Source organism: Coloeus monedula, assembly GCF_965178545.1.
Source record: "Coloeus monedula genome assembly, chromosome: 19".
Lineage (NCBI taxonomy): Eukaryota > Metazoa > Chordata > Aves > Passeriformes > Corvidae > Coloeus > Coloeus monedula.
Window position 1 is genome coordinate 12,369,821 of NC_138799.1, and position 25,779 is coordinate 12,395,599.

General features: G+C 40.8%; 1 protein-coding gene across 3 annotated transcripts; it reads right to left on the reverse strand.

Moving 5' to 3' along the window:
• Positions 1–1,010: 1,010 nt before the first annotated feature.
• CSNK1D (casein kinase 1 delta) lies at positions 1,011–23,786 on the reverse strand. Of its 3 annotated transcripts, XM_082294017.1 has the most exons (10): positions 23,463–23,785; positions 18,082–18,192; positions 16,274–16,422; positions 15,566–15,794; positions 15,018–15,188; positions 13,358–13,506; positions 12,607–12,778; positions 12,185–12,324; positions 5,473–5,539; positions 1,486–3,643 (listed from the first exon to the last, which is right to left on the reverse strand). In XM_082294017.1, the coding sequence occupies exons 1-9, from the start codon at positions 23,536–23,538 to the stop codon at positions 5,507–5,509; spliced, it is 1,230 nt and encodes a 409-aa protein (XP_082150143.1). In that variant the 5' UTR covers positions 23,539–23,785; the 3' UTR covers positions 1,486–3,643; positions 5,473–5,506. The 3 variants fall into 3 exon arrangements, with proteins under 3 accessions (XP_082150142.1, XP_082150143.1, XP_082150141.1); XM_082294016.1 differs by lacking the exons at positions 1,486–3,643; positions 5,473–5,539 and adding an exon at positions 1,011–1,391 and having other exon boundaries at positions 23,463–23,786; XM_082294015.1 differs by lacking the exon at positions 5,473–5,539.
• Between the last annotated feature and the right edge of the window lie 1,993 nt (positions 23,787–25,779).

Here is a 25,779-nt window from a genome sequence, read left to right on the forward strand (position 1 = left end):
GTCTTTACTGTCAAATGATGCTCTTTAGAACTTGAAAGCTCCTGAGAAAACACAGCATAAGAGTACATTTATGTTGTGTTTTTTTTGATCCTATGGTACCTCAGCTAGGACTGGCTCCTCAAGGTACACTCTCAAGGCTACACCCAAGTGAATCAAAATTACAAGCTCTTCAATGTAGCAAGACCTACCTTTTGTGATCTAGAAGACTGACACCTACTTGCGCTTAATTCTAAGTATCTCTAGCAAGAAATTGTTGAGAAATCTCTCTAAGCTCAGCTTCAGAAGTTTCTCTGTATATCTACACTGAAAAGGTCATAGGTTGGATTAAGTTCATGATGGATTATACTTTCTCGCAGTCTCAAAGCTTAAATTTTGATTTCTGACCAGATGGCTTAGCACTATTAAAAAACCAGCAGCATTATTTGTTTTTACTTGGTTTTTTTGTACACATGAAGTGCAGCTTTTGTAAAGCAAAAAGTAAAGAACAAAATAAACACCTTTTTATTTAATTCTTTTACAAAGAGAAAATAAATATTCTTGAAATCAACACATATGCTGCTCTAGCCCATGCTGGACTCAAGGGTCTATGACATGAGGAAACAAAGACAAATAGTTGTGCTTATGATATTTTTTCCCCACTGGAGAATAACAATGAGTTCTACATGCCTTCCTCCAAGGGATATTTGGAATATTTTAATGAAGTTAATGTGAAATATATGAACTGGAATGTTTTCTCTCAATATCTCTCTTGAAGCAGAGGATTTCTTTTCAATTTTTAAAAAAATACTTGTACCACAAAAAACTCAAGGACTCTGTAACCATTCAAGATTATGTAAAACAGCAGCACAGGCGGTACTTTCCACATAAAAGCACTCACACGGTTCTAAATGAAAACTATGAGAATAAATTAAAATATCCCTCCAACTTTTAAAGGCCTGCTAAAAAGAAAACACAGAGGGTTCCTGAAGGTGCATCTACCCTCAGATTATAATAGACTTTTGAGAATCACATAGCAAAAGCCAGAATTTTATTATACAGGGCACAGTGGGTAAAGCTCACTATTTTTCTTGCTTTTATCCTAGCTCCCATAACTGATCGAATCTCAATTCCCTTACTAAACGTCCTTATCAATACCATGCATTACTTGATAAGCAAAAGCATTTGTACAAAATGAAAAACTTACGGAAGAAAAAGAAGTATCCAAACAAAAACATTTACCTTTAAATTGACAAAAAGACATGCTTTCTGTGAGCAAAGCAATTAATGCTTTCTCTTTCTTCCTGTATACCCCAGGATTGTAACTACCAAACTCTTTCACTGAAAGTTTTGGTATCAAGACAGTATCTTCAAATGTTTGCAACTGACAATATTCTTTGTAGGTACAGAAACCCCTTAAAAAAAGAAAAAAAGAAAAGAAAAGAAAAAAAAAAGTTGCATCAGGTAAAGGGTAAGGATTCATTTTAAGTCAGTAAGTTACACCAAAGAAGAACAGAAGTTATTATGAATGTATTTACACAACTGTTGAAGTACACAAATACAGTGGTAGTACAAATGAAGTGCTTTGAGATACTGGTTTTCAATACACAGGTTTATATAGACAGTCTAACTATTTTCTGCATGATGGAATTTAACTATTTAAAGGACAAAAACTGCCCACAAGTGAGTACAATTCTAGAAGTCTGCAGTCAACTTTTAAGTATAGTACAGCAATCTAATGATCCAGATACAGAGAAAATAAAAAGGCTGCTTTTTTAAGTCCCTCAAACATCACACTATTAACCACAGATATTTACAAGGAAAGCACAGTGAAGTGTAAAACTGCTCAAACGGTAGTGCACATGCCTAAAATACCAGAGTTTATAGTAACTGAGGAAATCATTCTCTTATGCAAATTTATCAATCGATCAGATTCTCAAGTTTTTCCACTATACTCTCCCCAAGCACACATTTCCCCAGTCTGACCCAGAGTACACACAAGCAAATAGCCAATGTTATGAAAACATCCAAAGAAGAATAATACTCAGTATGTGGACTATTGAGGGCCAAAAAAGAATTTGTAAACACCCATACAATAAAAGCTACTCTCCATAAAAATCTGAAGACCAATACACCTTTAAAAATTGTCTCCAAGCAGGGAAGAATTTCTCAAAATACCTAACTGTTCAAACAAAATCTCTGTATATACTTCCATTTCCAACACAGAACTTCCCATCATTTCAGTCATAATAGCTCTGGTACTGTTCCAAGTACTGTAAGGAAAGAATACGTACTTTTGTGAGACCATTTACAGTAACAATATGAAGAATTTTCCATATTCCATAACCAACAGGAGCCAACAACACCTGCAACCACCTGAGCACATTGAGTCATTCATGCCTAGCTAATGATTCTGGGCATACTCAGTCAAATATAGTTAAGAATTAAATATGATACACACCTGAATTGTAAAAATTCTCAGGATTTCACAGCAAGAATACGTTGCTAGTTTGGGGGGTGCTTTTTTTTGTTTTTTTGTTTAAGAATTCCTTTTTTGAGTCTTGGCATGTAACAGAAGGCCAAAATCAATGTATTTATTTATTTATAAACATGTGGATACTGAATGAAACATGCAAATTCACTGAAGACTCAGCAGCAATGTCTATTTTGCACTTGTAACAGCCTCCAAGCTAACCAGCCTCAGAGAAGAGGAAACAAAATTTTCGCAGTAAAAAACAATGTTTGAAAGTATCCATTCACCCAAACTAAACAAAGAGACAGAACAAACTTTCTAATTCTAAATCCCTCAAATGCCAGTCTTTCACTTTGTCCTTCACGTTCTTTACAAAAAAGAAATCCATCATGACAATCTCTACTATACTTAAGACTCTCCTGCAGGGTATTAAGTTTTCCTCTGTTACGAAACAGAATGAGTATTAAAAATTCCTTTGTGTTACACAGAAAGTTAAATGTCCAGTGTGAATGAAGACAGCAAACAGTAAAATAAACTTCTAACAGTTTTAAAAAATTCATGAGAAAACCGACTCAGAATGGGACAATACATGAAAGTAAACAATTTAAATAACATCAGATGGTTTTGATTCATTTACATATTCCCTAGCAGACTAATCTTTTAAACAAGAAATTTCAAGCCATCATCTTTAGTTCAGGTTTGTTTATATTCTACATTTTTAAATCAGACAAAAGCAAGAGTTCTTTACAGATAAGTAAGCCAATAATTTTAGCAAAATGATACAAAAAACTTTCTTAAACCAAGTAAAAGATTTATAGTTACAGTAGAATAATAAAAAGGGAGTAAAGTCTGCCGCCTGTGGAGGGAAAACTGAAATGGCCACCCAGTAACAGGCGGTGAACTCTGTAAACCATCTTTCTTTTCCAGCCCTGTTACCACAGGGTTCTCTTAAGGTCATTGGGTTTCTGGCAAAAGCATCCTGTAATGGCAGCTGCTGGAGTCTCTGCATGTTCCTCCAAGGGCCTTTTAGGTCACATGGAGAACTCCAATTTCCGCTCTAGTTTAGGGTATTTTTGCTAGTAAAGCCATTGGTAACATGGGAGATCAGCCATGCATTATCTGCCTTCCATGGCAAAATAATTTTCATCGGTGCACAGCAGACTGGAGAACACTGGTAGTTACCCGAGCAGGAATCTACCAAAGCCAAAAAACAAGACAACATCAGCACATATCCTTCCAGTTAACATACGAGTGTCTCACAAGGTACTTTTAAACTATTAATTGCCAGAATTTAAGTATGTGAATTTAAAATCCAATGAGCAATACAATGTTTCACACCCACCTGTAGCTACACAAATGTCCCTAATATTTTCCTCTTTTATTAGAATTTAACATGGAAAATGCACCTTTCCAGCCAGAGGGGATGTTTTGAAGAAAATTAGACAGAGCACAAACATGCACAGAAGAAAGAACCAACCAGATGAAAACACTATGAATGCACAGTAATAGACTCAATGGATAATTAATTTTAAACAAATATTAAGAAGGTGAAAAAGAAATTCATTATTTTCAATAGCTTTTCACTTTCCATGGGACATTGTGTTAAAAGATACTTCTTGTATTTCCATAGCTCGACCTACTGAAGTAAGAGTGTAGCATTATTTCAGTACCATTTTCACCACGAAAATGAAAAACAACCATACATCTCTGCAATTTAAGAAGCAAGAAACATCTAAGTAGCTGGATCAGTATTCAGTATTCGTTTCAGTTGCAAACAGCTACAAATACTAAGGCATACAGTATATAGGCCAACTAATGCAGGCACCACCCAGACCAGAATCTGCATGTCTCCTGTACACAGGCTTTTCAATGCAAAGCTCTATGTTTGCTTTTTTTGCATTTATTTTTATATCTGTTTTTTTTTTACGAAGATCTGATAACTGGTCTTTAAAGTGTTAAGCTGCCATTTACAGTTGGATCTTTTTTAATGTTATAAACTGCTCACGAAGCAGCTTGTGCAGAGTCAGCCAAGCACACAAAGCAGGAGAGTAACAGAAGAGGAATAGCAGGATTCTTCACCAACTAGAGATACAGGATTAATGCAAGCTTAGGCTTTATAGGGAAAGTGAGACAGCAGACAAGAGTTATACAACAGAATTTATTAAGGAATAGAAAAATCTCACAGCCTTTTTTTAATAAGTAGCAAAGCAAAGAAGCTCCTGAAATATTTAAGAAAAGCATCCCTCAGCCACTAAGGTTCAGATTCCAACTGAAAGCTGTTATTTCTCATACGAAACCTATTATTGCCAAAAGCAGAACAGCCTAAAAAGCCAAAAGCTGCACACAGAAAGGCAGAAACTTCTACTGCACCAAACAGTGGAAAGGACTTAGTAATACCCAAATTCAAGTTTGTCTACCTCTGAGATGCTCATGGTCAACTATTCTTGTTAGTACGCGAACATTTTTTTAAATACAGATCTGAACAGATCTGAGTATTTTTAAAATTAGAGCTCATAAGGCATGGAGAAGAATATAAAACAGTGAAAAATGGATATGGCTGTAGTAGAACATTCCATTCATGACAAGACAAGACATAGCCTCATTTGAGTAATATTGTCAATTAACTCTTCATACGTGTATTTTGCTTTTATGATTCTGAGCAGATCTGGTTTTTAATGGATGACATACTCCTGTATCAACATCCTTGGAAAGACACGTATCTCAAACAGCTAAAATTTAGACTTGGTTATTTTACTGTTGATACTTGAACAATTTTAGGGACCTTTTAGGTTACTATTACTGTCAATTCCGCTTAAGAGTCCAAGTGGAACAGCAGCAATAACTCAGCTTTTGGAAGGACATTTACTTTTAAGTTAGAGAAAAATCAATGCTTCATCAAGCATCTGACCAGAAGGCACAGATACAACTATGAGATCACATGAGTAGGAGGAGAGGTCAGATGTTTCCAAAGAGTTTTTTCCCCACCCCATCCAAAGCTTTGGTGTCCAATGAGAAGCACTCACCCAGTGCTGCCTTCCAACGAAAGGAGACGAGCAGCTACTTGCCATGGTGTTCGAAAGGAATGCTATTCTGAGGTAGGGGAAAAGACAGCAATTTGTAACAGTTCCACTGCCCCAATATATAAAGATGTCGAACAAACATCCAAACTGAGCTTGCAGTAGCAACTCTATCTTTTGAGAAGCTCTGATTTCAGATTTCTAGAAGACATTTCCATCATGTTAAGAGACACGTAAAAGAAACAAATCATTAATCCTCAAAGGAAGATGACAGGGTCAGAAGAACAACGCAGAGTATGATGCCTATTAAGATGTACACGTGGAGAAAGATTTGCGGATGAGGAAATGGAGAATGCAGAAGCACTGAAGTATGGCACAACATTTAAGTTACTCAATGCCAGTGTTGGCTGTAGTCTTCTAAAAACGTCTCCCATCAAAGAGACTTAGTAAAACATTTCTTTGTGCAGTATTTCAATCTTTTCTTCCAACTACAGAGAGAATACCTCTATTACCAATAGGAATTTGCAACAGCTCTGACTGTTGGGTGCTGAACATGCTACATTCAAGAAAAAAAAATTAAAGAACTTACTGCGTAGCCATGAGCAGTCAGACTGAACCTTTTGTCGAAGGAAATGAAGACTACTCACCTGTAACTAGACTCTTGAGATGATCACTGCTTTCAGGATGCAGTCTGTGCATGTGGACCGACAGAGCTGATTCACAGTAGTTTTTACTAGAATACTCATTACCTCATTTACTACCTCCTTTACTATGTCTCTTTAATGTTTAAAAACTGTGTAAAGGAGACTTAGGGAACAATTCACTTAAGAGCGCTTAAGAACAGAAGGATCTTTTAACAGCTGGTGTGATTTTCTGTCCAACACAGATCACCACCCTTCATTGCACACACCTGTAATTTAGACTTGCTTTAGATGGAATACACCACTTAGAAATGAATCCAGTGTTGATGCAGAGGCAGAGAGGAGAGATGATCTACTTATTTTAGAAGTTGTTTCAGTAGGTAACTACCTTCACTTAAACCTCTGTTTTGCCTTTCCTTACATGTTAGCGGTTTTAATTTTAAGCAATAGCTTCTTCACATGTTTTCTCCTTTAATTCCTGTTAAAGTCATTGTATCTCAAACATGACACCAACTCACTCAAGACATTTTCTTAGCTTTCAGACAAACTGAAAGTAGTAGATTTGAAACTCTTGCATTGGACAATCTGTTTTCCCAATCCATCTCGCTAATGACACAGAGAAACATCTCCGCTTCTGTTCGTTCCTGTATCATACATAGATTCAAGGAGGAAATTGTGCCCTTTCATTATGAAACCACACTTAACCTCTCCAACATTACACCTGCCCCCTCAGTCATTACTTACCACAGATATAGCTCCCCCATATAGGAAAATGGCCTCCACTCCTTCATCCTAACCAGAATTTGGAGTACTGCAGGAATACACATTTGAATAGACTATGCTTGACTGCTCAGCTCCCACTAATGTTCATCGCTGTGAACTCAACTTGCAGGTTTTTCACTGTTCCGTTCACTTCATATAATCCAGAAAAGAACAACATGTGCCACAGAATTTACATAACTGCATTAGAAACACTTAAGTTTCATGAACCATTTCATAGACATGGTAGCTGTTACTCCAGTAAACACTCATTACTTAGCGCTAGAAACAGCACGTCTTTTTAAGGAGAATGACTTAGGTGCTATGTGGACACTATCTTGGATGTGGGGAATAAATGACACCTATTTTGCCATGCTTACAAATTACCATTTTTCCACAAGCGTTAAATTTCTCTGAGAATGCCTGGTTTTCATAACAGAATTTTGGTTCCTATTATTTGCATCCACAGCCTTAGTTTTGCAGTTTCAGTCTGACCTGATCAGAATTCAATTTGGAAAAAAAGAAAGATAAACATGTGGAGTAGTCATCTTTAAGAAGAACTCTACTTAGAGGCAAGTAGCTTTCCTTGTTTGAGTAACCTCTGCACATTTCACCGTCCAGAGTTTAACAAGCAGCAGCCTTTGCTCTAGATGAATAGAGCTGGAGATTACAGATGCACCGTTGCATTACCAAACCAAGGCATACAAATAAATAAAGTAATGAAACTAATTCATCAAGTTATAAATAAGAACTCTAACAAATGTAGTTCTTAACAGAAAACATCTGTAGATGTGCATGGCAAACTCTAAAAGTTGCTTTCTACCAGGAGTATAGCTTAAGCACTTCCTGAAAAAGGACCTGTGGCAGTATACTTACTTAAGACTTACTAAGGAAACTAGCACACTTGGAATGGACATGAACAAACAATTGCTACTCTTTATGGTTCTCTTGAAAAGAAGTGATACGGATGACTTTCTATATTCTTACATCTATCCAATCAAAATTCTCTTTAATGACTTTGCCACATAACTCGAATACTTTAGGTTTTCCTAAGAACAAGGTATAAAGATAATTGGAAACTCATGGCTATAACTGGTAACTTGGCTAAGATCTAAGGATAAATTTTGATTACAGAAGAGCTACTCTAATATTATGGAGACTGTAACAGCAGAAGCTATCGACACCTGCAACTTGCACCATCTTGCCTGCTAGAGAGCGAGAACTGAGAAAACAGAAAGTGAATTTTCTCTAACAAGCTCAAGTGGAAGTGTTACAAGCTGAAGTCTGAGTAAAGTGTTTCAGCTACACCACCCAGGTTGCAGAAGGTGAAGGCAGGGATTGGGAAAATGAAGAACCATCCACTGTGGAAGACGAGGGGGTTTGAGACTGTTTAAGGAACCTGAAAGTGCACAAGTCCGTGGGACCTGATGACATACATCCATGGGTCCTATGGCAACCAGCTGAGTAAGGGACTACACCACTATCCATCATATTTGAGACGTCACAGCAGTCCAGCGTAGTTCCCTCTGACTGGAAAAGGGGAAACACAACCCCCAGTTTTATAAAGGAAAGATGACACAGGGAACTACAGGCCAGTCTCACCTCAGCACCTAGCAAAATCATGTAACAGATCCTCTTGGAAACTATGTTAAGGCACATGGACAATAAGGAGGTGACTGGTGTCAGATGACACGGCTTCACTAAAGGTAAATCATACCTGACAAATTCGGCAACCTCCTACAGTGGAGTTAAGCAGTGGTGGATGAGGGAAAAGCAACAGACATCACCCACCTGGACTTGTGCAAAGCACTGGACACTGTCTCACATGATATCCTTATCTCTAAACTTCAGAGACACAGATTTGACACATGGACCACTCAGAGGATAAGAAATTGGATGGATGGTTGCACTCAAAGAATTGTGGTCAATGAGTCGATGTCCAAGCGGAAAGCAGTGACGAGCGGTGTTTGTTCCTCAAGGGTCAGTATTGGGACCAGCGCTGTTCAACATCTTTGTCAGCAAAATGGACAGTGGGATCAAGTGTACCCTCAGCAAATTTGCTGACAACAAGCTGTGTGGTGTGGTTGACATGCCGGAGGGAAGGGATGCCATCCAGAGAGACCTCAACAGGCTTGAGAAGTGGGTCCATGGGAGCCTCACGCAGTTCAACAAGGTCAGGTGCAAGGTCCGGCATACACATCAGGTCAATGTCAAGCATAAGTACAGGCTGGCTGGAGAACGGATCAAGACTAGCTCTGGGGAGAAAGACTAGGGGGTCTTCACAGATTAGCTCAACGTGACCCAGCAACGTGCACCTGCAGCCCAGAAAGCCAACCATGTCCTGGGCTGCATCAAAAGAAAAGTGACCAGCAACTCAAGAGAGGGGATTCTTGCCCTCTATTCTGCTCTTGTGAGACCCCACCTGAAGTACTGTGCCTAGGTCTGGGGCCCCTGATGCAAGAACAGCACTGACAATGTTAGAATGAGTCCAGAGGAGAGCCACTAAGTTGATGATGGGGCTGGAGCATCTCTCCTACGCAAACAGGCTGAGAGAGTTGGGGCTGTTCAGTCTGGAGAAGAAAAAGACTTTGGGGAGAACTGAGAGTAGCCTTGCAGTACCTAAAGGGGGCTTACAAGAAGGCTGCAGAGGGGCTGCTCACATAGCACGTAAAAAGCGCATGTAGTGATAGGACAAGGGTGAGTGGCCTTAACCTGAAGGAGGGAAGAATTATATTTTAGGAAGACATTCTTTACTGTAAAGGGCAGTGAGGCATTGGAACAGGTTGCCCAGAGAGGTCATGGACTCCCCACCCCTGGAGATGTTCAAGGCCAGGCTGAATGGGGTTCTGAGTAACGCAGCCTACTGGAAGGTTCTCTGCCCATGGCAGGGGGGTCAGAACGAGGCAATCTTTAAGCTCCCTTCCAATCTAACCCATTTCCCACTGCAAATCTCTCTTGCCTTCCAATTCCAACAGGCCCACGGGAATCTGTTCAAATTATACTAGAGTCACACACAGTTATTTGGTCACCACAAATAGATACCAGCACTGCTTCACTGTCTTAAGAACTAAATGAATACAGCAGGCAACAAATGATTAGTTCTGACAAACTCAAGAGAAGATCCCAACTAGGCCACTGTTGGGATTGTAAAGAAGTCAACCAAGCGATCCTATACTTGAAGCAAAGTGTTAAAAAAGGCAGGTATGGAATGCGTCATTAAGCCAGACCGTACTGTTGGCCCCCATCACAAATTAGGTATCTGGATGTTTAAAGACTACACAGAAAACTGCCAACTGCCCTCACAGTATTCACATTTTACAGGCTAGGCAGAACCAAAATGTATCTACAAGCCCACTTGTACTACTCATATCTTGAAATGCTTAGAAAAGTGTCACCTGCGCACTGAGCGATGTGTCACGAACATAACAAAAAAATTAAAGATACACTTTCATGTAACACAATTAAGCGGCATCACTGCATTTCTGTCTGTTACTGCTATTACTTGTATATCTGACTGGTAACAGAGAAAAGTATCTGAAATTTTCTCAGAATGCCACAGACCTTTTCCAGAAAACCATATTTACATTCAAGTAAATGTTCAGGGAGAACTCTGCACCACAGCCTCACAGAATACCCAAGGTCAAAAAGGAGCCCTGGAAATCATGTAGCCCCATCTCACTACCCACAGCACAGTCAACTAGACTAGGCTACTCAGGACAATGTCCAATTGGGCTCCAAGTACTTTGGAAAAGGGAGACTCCACAACCGTTTTGGGCAACCTGTTACAGTGCATGCCCACCTTCATAGTAAAAAAGTTTCTTCATACGTCTAAATGGAATTTCCTATATTTCAATTTGTGCCCACTGTCCATTGCCCATTCACTGGATATTGCTGCGAACAGTCCGGTTGCACCTTCTTTACATTCTTCTAACAGGTATTTAGGCAAATTTACAAGATACATAACTATGCACAACTCTACCCTCTTTGTTCTCATACTATTTAAAAATACTTCAACATGAGAATTTCTGGTGGCAAGAATAGCAGTTCAGTGAACAATTTAAGATGGTGAAATTTGTCACCAACCCAATACAGAAAACCTCACCTACTCCCTATTCTTGTCCAGCCATTTCTGCTCCTGAACCGTTCATCCCTCATGCAAGCACAAGTACCTGCGCAGCTCCATGATGAAACAACTCATTCAGCTTGAAAGCCCACAAAATGCCACTTTGCTTTTATCACAATGGAATTGTTTCTTCCACCCAGTTCACTCTCAGTCTTCATTAGAGATACCGACTTGGCCCCCATCTAAAAAACTGTTCTTTCTGGCAGTCAGATTTCGTACGTAAGACCATGTATTATCCAAAAACAATAAACTCTGCCAATTAAGTGATGACGCCAAAAGTAACCGAGTTAATTTTTGTCAATGTGCTCTGTCAATGAGGAACGAGTCCCTGGCAAAAACTATGCAGTTAGAACTCCTGCACAGTAGTGAAGCACAATGGAAAAACCCCTAGGTCATTGCACCAGTCCCCGTAACACACTGTTTTCCCAGAAATGTTGCAGAATGTCTATAATTTGGCTGATTTCCATTCTGTAAGACTGAAAGCAAATTGTACAAAGCCAGGCCACACACTGTTTGGGACAAGAACGTGAATATGCTGAGGAAGGAATGTTTCAGCTATAGTACAGAGTTAGAAACACATCTAACATCATCAGTCCTAAAAAGAAAGATTCCTAAAATGTCTTTGTTAAGTCACTGTGACCAGTAAGGATGATTTCAGCGCTGACTATGAATCATTATCGTTTATCCTCCTGCCATTCTCTTCAAATGAGCCTTCTGCAACGTATCCATCATCCATGTATGTGGCCTCTTATCAGCTCTGAATTAAGAGCACTGCACTACAACATTTCTTCACTACTGCACCTTCTGTTCTTCACCAAATGGATCTTGCCTTTTCTGCACCAATATTCTCTGCTCTGTTGATTTGGAAACAGGATTCACTACTGCCTCTTACTCTGCTTCTTCACTGGTAACGGATACAAGAAACCCAATGAGTCAAGGAGCTAAATCCCATAATTGTAGGTTAAAATGCTGCATCTCTATAATTTTGCATCCTCTCACTGCTGTCAAGGTAAAAATAAAAATTTCTTTACACCCGCATCATTCAGGCTAAATGTCAAGCATTTATATGAATGAACATCATCTGCAAAAACAGTGCAAAATCCCATCAGTTACCTGGAAAGTTCTTTTGGCAAATTAACTTTATCAAATTGCCCTAATTTTTTTCAATACACAGATTTTTTTTTTTTTTTTTTACCTGCGAAGTCGACATGCGAGAGGTATCTTGTCGGCCTGTTAAATCAGACGAGGAGATATTGACTGGGGCACCACGATGCAATCTCATACTCACTTTCCTTTCTCGTTCCATGCCAGATACTGGCCGAGGAGAGGTGTTGGCTGTGAGAAAAACTGCATTAGATTCTCATAATGAGAAATGCCATTTTAACACGGTCACTGGAAAAATTACGGTCTTGCTGTTTGCACATAAAAATCCCAGAGAACCAAACAAGAGGAAATTCAAGCATCAACTGGCAGGCAATGAGCATATGCAATTACCTTCAATCTACTAAAAAAGCAAGGGAGAAAAAAACCAAACCAAAAAGCTAAACCCTGCCCAGAGACAAACTGCAAATTAGAGTAGTCTACAAGGTACACTTACCCAGGTACGTGCTTACTTACCAGCATGTGAAGTTGGGGTAAGGGGAGTAGGAGGAGCTACATCTTGCGTTCCTCTTAGCCTGCCAGAAGCAGTGGAGGGTAATCCACGTACAGCTGGATTTCGTGTATGTCTTAATCTTTCCTCTCGTTCTCGCCTTTCATGTTCAGCATCTTCAGCTGCTCTGCTTGCACCCTACAGGTGGTCAAGAGTAGTGAACAACTTGGGGGATTATGGAGCTTACAGCTGTACGTTTGGATAAAAATGCTGAAAAGAAAGAACTGGACAATACATGAACTGAAGTTCGATAGGCATTAACTATTTCGGTAAAATTTCTTGAGAACTGACATAAATTTTGATCACACAGGCTGCTTGGATAGTCTTCAAAATGCTAATGTACACACATACTGTTATGGCAGCTGGACACCTCCTCAACAGTTGCAAATGACCCATGTTAAAGATCAAGGTGGGAGAAAGTAATAATTCCACAGTCTAGCCTGGTGACTGCCCTAAAGGATCTGTCTAAGAAGCCTTTCACATTAAAAACCTTGCAACTTTAACTTAGCTGTCATTCAAGCCTTATAGCACGGATTCCGTATCTCCTCCCTTTCCTCACTTCCTGATCTTTTTGTCTACACAGTAGAGCTGCCAGGAGGAAAAATGGAAGACAATCTTACAGTATCAGTTAAGATACTCAAAACTGACAATGTAGTAAAAAACCCAACCAAAACCGTTAAAAATTCAAAGTTTTAGAAAGCTATGTGAGCTACTCACAAATTTCAGCATGTTCCAGTCAAAGACATAGTCATAGGAGAACCCCTGCCGATGAAAGAGGTTTCTGAATAATTGCCTCAGATAGGAGTAGTCCGGCTTGTCATCAAAACGCAAAGAACGGCAGAAATTCAAGTACGTGGCAAATTCAGCTGTAATTAAAGAAAGCCTGTTTTTTATCTTCAGCTTCACATTGGCTTTTTATAATTCTGAGTCGAAAAAAACCCCAAACCACCCCAAACCTGAAAAGAAGGCAATCTCCTAAGCCTAAGAAAAAGAATAATTATCTAATGCTAGAAATCTACTGAAGGGAACACTATAACCCATCTATCATGTCAACCTTGAAAAATAAATTATTTTTCTACCACTGAGCAGGCAAAGATCTCATTCATCAACAGCAGAGAGGACCCAACAGTACAGTTCTTTAACCAACAGCTCGTGGGGGAGAAAAGATTAAAAACTTTGCCTGGAGTATACCGAACACAATTTATTGTGGGACAAGGAAGAGCATTTCTTTGTTAAGCCACATAGAGATTCATGTCTGCTACGTCACAAAACACGCAAAGACTAAGGGACTCATTAATTTCCCAGGTAAATCATGCCACATTTTTAATTTACAATAGCCTGAACACTTGTTTTTAAATGGCAAGCAAAATATTAGTTACAAAACAAAAAAGTGAATACTGTAGTGAATTCAGCGCACCAGAGAAAATAGCAGTATCAAAATAGCAGCTTTTGACTTTAAGTCTTCCCAGATGAAATAAGAGATTAATTTATATTAAGAAAGAAATTCTAACAAATGGCACAAGAGAAGCTGATTAGTCTTCCCTGCCTGTAAACCCCAGAGAAAACACGTAGTTCATGAACGTAAAGGAACATGCATGAAACAACACTCGAAACACATCAAAAATGATGCGTTTTCATACAACCCAAACAAAAACTATAGTTCTTGTCATTGTAACTAGTTGCCGAAGCAAAGAAGGTGGAAAGAAGAGACCGAACTCTTAGTGAAATGAAAACATTCTCTGATGACAGCTAGTGCTACTAAGTTTTAAAACAGATTTAAGTATCATTTTACAGGACTCAAAAATGGCTTATTATTGTTTTGGTGTAAATAACAAACTGAGAAACGCAACCACTTTGAGGCATGATGCTAGGATACAGGAGGGTTTCTTTTGCCTCTCTCAATTCTCATCCATCAGCAGGCCAAACGAGATGAACCTGGGATGGTAATTCCCAAGTGAAATAACTGCAGTAGGTAAGAGGTGCATCTGACTATACAATCCAATTTATCCAAGAAACAGTACCCACACAGATAGAGAAACAGGCAGTTTGCTAAAAGCTATTTGTCTGTTACAAATTATCCAGCCAACACACACACAAAAAATACAGTGCAAATCAGATGGACCATGCTACCCTTCCACTCGAGGGCACTTCAACAGTTAAGACAAGGGATCTTTAGAAATGCTCTACGAACACAAAGATCTCAGTCTTCAGCATAGTATTTTTACCACAGATGTGGCAAAATCATGAGGGGTAAGGAAGGGGTGGGGGGGTGGGGGGAGGAGATGGTGAAAAAGACTGGTAGAATTTAACGTAAAGAAAGGAGAAGTACTGCTAAAACATGAACACTTAGGCCTAGTGTTACAGAGGAGTAACTTACAAGGATATCCTTTACACAAAACCTCAATGGGTGTAGACATTTTCTTTTCACTGATACGTTCGTATTTCTGCCTCTTTGTTGCTGCTTTCAGTCCCTGCCAGGGGAGGGAGCCCAGGTTAAAATACATCAGTACATAGCCCAAGGACTCCAAGTCATCTCTGCGAGATTGCTCTACAACAGCATAAAAAAGTGAACTCATTAGGTTTTATTTTCTACTGGAAAAACAAAAGTCTGTGCAACAACACTGTTATAAAAACCCTTACAAGAACAAAAGACAGCTGAGAGTTACTACGCCCACGATAAGCTCGTTCAGTACAAGAAAAGCCTATTATCCTTGCATTTATTGAAAAATGTGGTAATTCCTGAGCATTACAAACTGAGTGAATTCCACCTAATCAAGACATGCAAGGCCATGCATGCTGCACTCTTAGCATCAAAAATAGGGACTCTACAAAGCAACATCGCCTCTACAAAGCAACATCTACTTGCGCTAAAATCACACGCATCAACACATTTGAAGCTTCAATTTATTGCTTTCCCCGGCTCACCGATTCCAAGATGAGTGTTGATGGATGCATAACGGGCAGTTCCTGTCAAGTTTTTATTTTCACGATATGGAATATGTTGGTGAGTTCGAGCATCTCGATACTTCTTTGCTAGTCCAAAGTCTATTATGTAGACAAGATTGCCTTTCTTCCCCAGGCCCATTAAGAAGTTATCTGGCTTCACATCTCGGTGGATGAAGTTCTTAGAGTGAATATATTCAATTCGACTAATCTAAATGCAGACCACAAAAAAAAAAATCATTGTCAAGAGACTAAGCATACACCTTTTTCTGACAAAAACACTAGCAATTCTGTCTTAATAATGAAAGAGGCAACCCCCCTTTTTACTGCAAGATAGAAGGGCATTAAAAAGAACATAGTTTAGAGGACAACAGACAAACCTTCTTTCCAGCTCCTTGCCCGTGTCTATTCTACATCTGTTTCCAAAAACTTTCCTGGGGAAATTTGTTAAACTTTGAGCAGTGCAACACCTGGTTTTCAAACAGCGCAGGTCCAGTTCTTAAAGAAGAACTGGTAATCGCTTTTGATGGGATAGCTTGGATTTACAGAAACAGAAGTAATTTTGAATCTTCTCTCTATTAATACAGCTTATTCACCTCTAAATTACAGAAATAAAATGTATAAAATCTATGAAAAAAGTTTAAATATCCCAGCATATTGCACCATCAAGATAACAAAGCCGTTTCCTACCATTTGGTCAGCAAGTAATAGGACTGTCTTGAGACTAAATTTCCTTGAACAAAAATTGAAGAGATCTTCAAGACTCGGTCCCAACAACTCCATCACCATAACATTGTAGTCCCCTTCAGCTCCGCACCACTTAATTGTGGGAATACCCACTAGAAAAAAATAAACCGTTTATTCATTATAACAATTTGATTTATACAGTTCATACACAAATCTTCAAGGCTCTTAAGGTGAATTCTAAGAGGGTCATTACTGTGAATGTTTCCATTTACAGTGAAGTTTAATACTTCACGCTGCCTTCAGACATTCCAAAATTAAATTTTTGATAACTTCCAACAGAATCAATACAAAATTACAGCAACAGAGGTCTAAAAATAGCCTTTTTCCTCTTCCCCAGAAACCTTTCAGGCTTTGTACTTACATTGTAAATCTAAAATATTGAGCATCTTTGTTGGATTTGAACCCTAAGCATTTTACCAATAGTAATACTCGTGTAGTCTCTAAGATGCAATAAGGCACAAATTGGAAGTCTGAAAATAAAGACCCTGACAAACCACTAGATATTATTACTGAAAAAGGCCTTAGAAATTAACTTAGTTTCAAGGCCTACAAAATCACCATGATATACCTGTCTCTTTCATCAAAATTTGCAATGATTTTCCACGCTTCCTTCATATTCTTGTCTTTCCTTCAGTTCCGTGGTATTTGTTGTTTGGTGAATCTCTACCAAAGTAGCATTGTTTACGAGATGCATTATTCATTCAGTTTGACAGTATGATAATTAGCCCAAATTTATGGAGGAACTCAGGAACCTTATTTCACACAGAAATGTAGAAATGCTCAAATTATTTTGAAATAAACCTGTATGTAGGTAGCCTTATTCAGATTTCCAAATGCCTTACTCTGAGTTAGCTCTATTCTAGTTTTGGTGTGAAATGCCATAATTCACCCAGTTTCAAGGAAGCATGTTACTCTACGAAGACAATTCCAGCTACACGCAGGCGGCAACTGAATGAGGCAGGAATTAAAAAAATAACTAAATGCAAATACACGTTATTAGTCATTTCTAGAGGTCTTATTACTGTACTTGGCATTTCAGATATGGTGTGGAATGTACTCTTTATGAAAAGCATAGCCTCCTTTAGGAAGAATTCAAGGGACTACGAAACAAAGACAAAACTTAACTACAACGGGTTTATGTCCCAGAACTGCATGGGAATCTTACGTTTCTGCAATTCCAAAATATATGAATAAATTATTGTAGCAGAGCAACACACGGTAGCTATGAAGTTGCTTCACTCCTATTCTCCACTACTAATGCCATTTTGCCTTTGAACTCTTTCAGCAAGGAAATATTTTTAACTCAGAAGAAAGAATACTAACATGTACAACAAAAATTAACCTGAATTTAAAATGTTTAGAATTGTGCTACCATAATAAGCAAGTCAGGGGAAATGGTCACAAGCAGTGGTTACCATCTTTCACTGATCCATGAGAATCAGAAATAAATCACTGTTCTGGGACAAAACTTTGTTTCACATTGCACAAGGTCCTCCCATTTTAGTATTTCGGGAACCACGAGAAACTTTGGGAGGATCCTACTGGTTATCATGAAGCGTGGTAGCCATGGATTTAGAACTGCTCCTCTACAACCCTTGCAGAACTGAAATGCTGTTCTTCACCTGCCCTGCTACCTTTCCCACCTTCTCCTTATTTGTCAAAAGAGATCCTGAACATTAACTACCAGGTGGCAGATACATCCAAGATGTAAAACCAGTAAAATCTTTGAAGAAGGAAAATAGTTTGCTTGCCTCCACCCTGCATCATTTTGTAGATTTTACTCTCAATGTGGAGCTGAGGATGTTTGGTTTTCACACATTCCAACTTAATTGCAACCTCCTCTCCGGCAGCAATATCAGTTCCTAAAACCAGAAGAATTTAAACATCAGTCAAAATATTTTTAAGATGCATTTCCTTTGCTAAGACCGAAACAAAACAAACATCAACAAACTACTTCTCAATGGCAAACATCCAGAGATTAAATACTTTCAGCCATGGTTATCTAAAAATTCTTCTGAAACCTCAGAGGTACTCTCCAACAGACTAGGATTTTAAGAGACAACTATTAAACACTGTAGCACAAGAAGCCAAAATTGCTGCTATCCCATTAATAAAAACAAAAAAACCCCCCAACCAAAACAACAAAACTAAACCAAGTTCATCTTCTCACGGATGTCTTTCCACTTCCAGTTTGCAGTGGAAATGCTCAGAATTAACATGTACAAACGCAGCACATAGCCCCCCCCCCAACGGAAGAAACGCTAGGCATTCAAATCACCTCCTCTTATGCCTTGGAAATAGAGACTATTTCCAATAAATAATAGAAAAATATGACTTTCCTAGATCTCAACATACTCTAGCTGTACCCTGACACCTCATTTTACTTGGCTGGAAGGCAGATTATCTAGAATAAAGAATCTGTAGTCCCAAAAAGCTTTCTTTAAATGTCATTAAATTCTTGTTTCAGGAATCAAGTGACTGAAAAACTGGCTTACCTGTTCACTTTCAAAGTATATAGGGAGAAACTGACATTCTTTAAAAGAAAGTCAAGAAAATACACTCTCTCACAGCCAAGCAACTTACAATCTACAGGAAAAAAAGGAAATGGCAAAAGGAAATTTGTGACGCTTCACAGATATAATGCCAAGTCTCTCTACTTTCAGAATTTGGCTCTTTTCTGCATTACCTCGTGGTTCAGGATCACATGAAGAACATCACCCACTGTTTGATCTGATCCCCACTTAAAAGCGTAATTTGAGGTTCACTAGCTGCTTTGGTTTTTTGAGAAACAGCAAACAATCTTTCTGTACTCACTTTTTCCATGATCAGGATTGCATATACTTTTACCCTACCTCACTTTCCTTTAACTCTCTTCAGAGTTCAAAACTCTTGTCATTCCTTGTGTAAATAATTTTTAATTACTGCATATTATTTCCCATTTCTCTTAAATGTACCTTTGTCAGTTCCATAATGCCCTTTTTGGGAGTCACACAAAGCAATTAAGACACAGATGCATAATTATGTATTTTTCTGCCTACCTATTTTTTCCCCTATGTTTTCCTTTGACCATTACAGCGTACTGATCTAGCTTTTATACTTGCAAAATCCTGTTCCTGTGATTAAGGAGCTACTTCAGTGCTTTAGAGGCTTTTATCTATAAAGTCAGGAAAACTAAGGCTACAAAGACATGCTAACATCCCACACCTCAAAGCAGACATGACCGTTCACTTTGCCAGGAGCTGATACTGCACGGAACCATCTGAGCTCACACAAGACTATGTGTCTTCTTTAACATTAATAAAATGTCTTTCCATTTGCATGCACACATGGGTATCAAGGTGGTATTGCCGGAACACTGCGCCTCCTTGAGTGGAGACCCCAGTAGGTATTTATTAGGCATTTCACAATGCACCTTAAAAATTGACAAAACATATGAAGCTCACTCTAGATACAACTCGAGGTACTCAACTGGAAAACGCAAAAGAAAAATAAGGCTGTACATATATCTGTCTCATATGACTCTTTTTTTATCTAGCATAATAGGTGACAGAATCCTGGATTGTTACTTTGGTCACAATACGGTCGCAGTAACTGAAAGCTCTTCAACATGTAATCTAGTATTTTTCACATTTCATTCATGTATTATTTTGTTTGGACTTTAAATTAATCACAGTGAACTTCAACCCAGAGATGTGAAAGCACGTATCAGCAATACGAGGAGGAAGGACTTATCTTAATACTGACCTCCCCACCTCAAATGAAAATCTTGATTTTGAACCACACATCTCCTGACTTTTCTCCCTTGTTCTCCCGAGTTCCACAGGAGCCAAAATCAGGGAGCATGTGGACTGAAGACGGTATTAACTGATGAGTAATCAGCAGCAATGGGGTTATTTTGGGGTTCTGGCTGGTTTGGCTTTTTTAAAAAACTTTTCTGATCGAAAACAAACACAAACTCCTGCCTGCATATAATGAAAGACATTATCTTTCTATGGACGGCTACAGACTTCTGTGGTTGATTAACACAAAACCAGTGCAGGAGGATCAAGACTTGTGTTATCAGGATGAAGTTCTGCTCAACACATTATTAAACTGTTACTTCACAGACTGTGGTCTCGATTCCCTAGGTCACTTCTGAGCGTACTTGCTCTTCCCAAGAAATCTTTACTACCTAAGAAAGCCAAGATCCTCAGCCTGAACACTTCTGTGTAAGCCCTCTCCTTCGAGACAAGAGATTTCACACTAAAATAATGCAATTAATATTTTTGAGTCCAGCAGAACCAATGTGAGTGGCATAAAAATGGAAATCGTTTTGCCAAGCAATCCACTGCTTGTCCCCAAGTAGGGACTTATGTCTACACCTCAATCCCGAGACAAATTTTCTGAAATTTCACAGCGCCCTGTATTTCACCAAAAGCTTAGCTTCCTTTAAGGAATATGCAATAATATTTGAGAGGCAGCAATTCTATGAAAGGAATCGCTAATTAAAAGAAGTGTTAACAAGCAGTATAATGAGAAGTCACCATTTATAAGTGAAAGACTAAAGTTGTGAAAGTATTTTTTTAAAATGTAAAATTCCAATTTACTTGTAATTGCAAAGTACTCTTCCCTAAGGAAGGCCCTGGAAATTATTTTAATTAGTTTACAACCCAAAACTCATTCTTAAGAAAAATGTATACCTAACACAAGAAACCATGAAAACACTGCGACTGCTCTGTCTTCGTGACCCATTCCTACTTGACCTTGTGGTCTGGGCAACAAAACAAATGCTTACGCTGAGCCGCTCACCCCTGTCCACCTTTCATACTATTTAGAATATCTGTGCATCAATTTCTTTCATATCTTCCTCTGGAAGGTAACATAAGTAAACTCCTTAATTTTATTTTCTTTAAGTTGTCCATCCTCATTTATTTACAATAGTGCCTTACACGTCAAAATCCTGTCCCACAGACCTCCATTCCAAATCCCAGAAGACAAATTTTGAGGTACGAAGGAGAAGAGAAAGAATGTGAAAGAACTATGCTACTAACAGTGGTGTTGGCTCCTTATTCCAAAGTAGGGAAAAAGAGGAAGGGTGGGAAAAGGGAGGAGGTCCCTCCCCTCTACTCTGGAATGTCTTCAACACCCTGGTAGCTGCATTTAAGACAAAACCTGAGGACTGAAAACAGGCAAAAATAGTCAAGTCTTCCTTTTCAAAGCATAAAACTCAGCTGGGAATGTATGCTGAAGTAACCTACAAATTCACTGAGGCCTATCGGAGGGCACGTGTGCTTAAAAATAAATAATGACTTCTGAAATAATTTTAGAAATTATTTTAAGATACTTATGACTACTGCACAGTCTGAACAACTGAGCAGAAACCGAATTTTTTAAAAAAAACTGACCACACTTCATTATCACAAAAAACATTGTTTTCAAACATCTGTTCTACCAGATAGTGGTAGGCAAACCAAACGGGACTCTACAAAAGGCTTCAGTTCTTGAGAGGCAGTAATTTCCCCTGGAAAAATAAACCCATGCCACCAGCTGGATCTTCCATTTGCATACTTCCGTGCTGGTTACTGGCTCAGGCATGGCCTTTGCAGTAAGCCCTGAAAGTAAATTCACGATGGTTATTTAGAAATAAAATTTAGAAATAAAAAAAACCCGTAAAACCCAGAGAATTTACTGCGCAAAATTCAGTATTGCATTAATATTTACGCTAGCATACACAGAACTATTACTTTCTGTGCAACTTCACCGGTGTGAGCTGCATGCACAGAGATAAAAGCGACACATAAACCTTTATTTTACTTGCACTTTAAATTAATACTATAATACCAACTCATTTATCTGAGCAGTAGTCAGAAGTTAAAATTTTTCAAATCATCTGACTTTTCAGATTTTAACTGCTGCCTTAATTACCCCCCAAAATCCCAACGGAAGCCAACAAGGATTTTTACACAAGCTTTACCACAATCTCGGTCACCTCTTTGATCTTCTAAACATGCACTGCAGAGAGGAAGAATCATGTTGTGTGTCTCTAGACAACCACATACCTTCAGTTAGTAATGTGTATTTTTCATCAGGCATATTATCTGTATTATGGATAACCAGTACTTCATTATCTGTAGACAAGCAGCTTTAGCTAACAAATTATTTTGGAATGCCAGCTGTGCACTGCAAGACGAAGCACTGCTGTCTAGAAAAACAGCCTCCAGCTCTCATACTGCATGCACTGCCAAACATACCACATAAGCTAGCAAGTGACATTATTTTTGTCTTCCACAAATACACAGTCAATAAACCTTAGCCCCCACAAGTTCCACCTTCCTCCCCTTCTTGATTTGCATTTCTAAATTAACACAATTTTCAAAAGCAGAGTACTTGTGTCTATAGGATGGGACATAACATTCGTACTTCTTTGGATTTAACCCACTTCATACGGCTTGAGAGTTTGCAGAATATGTATTTTAAAAATACCTTCTTTCAAAACTTGTACCCACTACTTGTGCTTGTCATAAGCATTAGCGCTAGGCTATTATGCTAGAGAGCTAAAATAATGGACTGCCAAAGACAATTCCAATCCTGTACGTTTTACAACTGCATAGCGATCACGATTAGGCGACGGTCAAGCAACAGGATCAGCCGAACTATGAGGATTACTTTAAGGATTTAAAAGTTTTTTTACTGCAACCTAATCACCTGTACTTGTGTAAGTTTTTTTTTTAGGCCTCACAGGAGAAAGAATCATCCTTCCAACAATTTTTCCTAGTCCACTGCAGCGATATTTAACCCTGGTACACGTTTCTTCCCCAAAACGTTTTTCCGAATGTGGTGGGTTGTGGGGTTTTTAGGGTTTATGTATTTTTGGGGTTTTTTTCTTCCTTGTTCTTAAATGAGGCGATTTTTACCCTTATGTCCGTCTGACAGACGCGAACGGTGCCCAAGGTCAACAATGAGAAGAGGCAGCCGAGTAAACCAGAATTCCCGATTTCCGCACTGTCCAAATTAGGACATGATGTCAACGAAATATTAAATTACTGCTGCTGTGCTCCTAGCCGAGGTACTTGCCCGACCCGGCTAGGCCCCCGATGCTCTCGACAGAGCCACAAAACGGCCAGCTAAGTCCCCTGCGAGCCATCCTCCTTACCCAGGTAGATATCCCCGAAGGAGCCGCTCCCGATCTTCCGGCCGAGCCGGTACCGGTTCCCAACCCTCAGCTCCATGGCGACAGCTCGGCTCGTCCGCGACCCGGTTCTGCTGCTCTGCCCGGCCCGCTGGCTCTCGTTCTGACGCCTCACAGTCCTGCGGTTTCGGATGCCATCGCGGCTTTGGTCTCGCCGCTCGATACTAGCGAGACAGGCAAGACCGTCGCCGCAGCTCCCGAGCAAGATGGACACGGATCCCCGACACCACCGGCCCGTCAGCCCCTCCGGCCCCGAGCCACCATACTGCGTGACCTCACTTCCCCGGCGCCGGAGGCGGAGCGCGCTGCTGCAGGGACGGGCGCGGCGGGCGGGGCCCGGCTGCAGTCCCACCTCCTGCGCCTGCGTGTAGCCGGTCTCTCAGCGTTCGGTTCGGGCGGAGTCGGGCGCCGGTTTCTGCCCCATCGCATCGGGCCGTCCCAGCCGCCTACCGGGCGGCGAGTGAGGCCCGCAGCCTTCCGGGTGTGTGTGTCGTCGTCCTCCCCGCGGCCATCGGTCACCGCAGTGGAGATGAGCGCCGGATGCGCTGCGTTCCGAGGAGTGCCCATTTGACTGGGGGGGGCGGGGGGGTGAGGCGGCGGCCAGGGACAAAGTCTGAGACATGACCCCGCAAATTTCAGGGGAATTTTACGCTGGCCCTGCGTGAGATGATGTTGTAACTGACCACTCCTGAGAAGGAAACGTAGGGTGTGGTCCTGGAGTGGAGGGAGGGAGGGAGGAGGACGAGATGCATGCCGTTTTCATCCAGGGGATGGCCTAAAAGTGCACTGCCTGCCTACCCCTCCTGCTCAGGAGCCATGCTCCGTCTCCTTCTCGGCGGCTTCTCAGGAATCTAGGGGTCAGTATGTTATCAACTGCTACTACGACTAACAAAATCAATTTGCTTTGCAATTATAAGTGCATCTAGAGTTTTTTTTTCACACGGGCATCCCCCAGAACCCATAACAGAGGGTCATGTGGAGTTGATTGGGAGGCACTGAGATTCTCTGGGGTACATTATGCAACAGCTTTCTGGCCCTGGCCTTGGTGCCTGCTGACAATCACCCCTGTCATTGTAGGGGGGAACCTTGGGTGTTTTGTTAGCTCCTGGCAGGGTTTTGGGGGCTTTGTGGTTTTTAGGGGGTACTATAGACATTGTAGGGTCGGCCTGTTGGGCTCTTGGAGGCTTGTGAGGGGTTTTGGAGGGCCTATAGTGGCCTTGCAGGATTTAGGAAATCCTACAGGCTTTTAAGGGGCCTATAAAAGCCCCCAAACTATATTTAACCCCCCACAAACCTGCTTTAGAAAGCAGGAACATCTAAACTGTTCCCCTCGGCCCCTAAAATATTTCAACACCCCAAAACCAATCCTAAAACCACTGAAGTTATCCCAGCAACCCCAAGTCCTCACTAAATCTCTCCGAGCCACCCCTAGAGGAAGATGACAGCTCTATTCCATAGGAAGGAAAGCCCAGAGCCTGCATGTTTCAGGGGCAGACAACAGGCTGTGCAGGGGAGGGAATGACCAGCAGGACCCTTCTCCACCTCACCCCCAATTTCCAAGGTGCAGCAGCGCCAGGTGTGACCAGTGAGGATGAGGAGGGGGTGGGTCCTGCCAGAGGCTGCTTTCAGGGGCTTACCTGGGCACACCTGTGCAGGGAGCTGCTAGATGAAAGGGGCCAATGGGGACATCCCGAGCGTTCCTCCAGGAAGCATGGCTGGACCATCTTGTAGGGACTGGGGAGCAGCTGGATGCACCTGGGCACAGAGTACTGGTCCAAGAAAATGCCAAAGAAAAAGCCCTTGTGCCAAGGGGCTGCACCTGAGCAGGTAGGGCAGCATGTGGGGTCCCAGAGAGTATCTTTAACCTTTCCCCTTTCATCTTGTCAGTCCTCCCCAGTGCCTCCTTGGAAAGCAGCCCCAAGCTGCTGTCGCCGATGCCGAAATAATCCTCGACCTCGGGGAGCACCCACGGGGGCGGGGCCATGGCTGGGCCACGCCCATAGCGCACCAAGCCACGCCCACCCCTGCCCCAAGCCATGCACACCCTGCATAAAGCCCCGCCCAGACCCGCACCAAAACCCACGCCCACTCTGCCCCTAACCCACGCCCACGACATCCTAAGCCCCCGCTCACCCCTGCACTGTAGCCCCGCCCACATCACCTGAAGCCACGCCCATGTGTCGATAAGCCCCGCCCATCCCGCCAAAGCAACTTCCATACCTGCCAAAGCCACGCCCACACACCCCCTTAGCCCCACCCACCCCACGGTAAGCCCCGACCA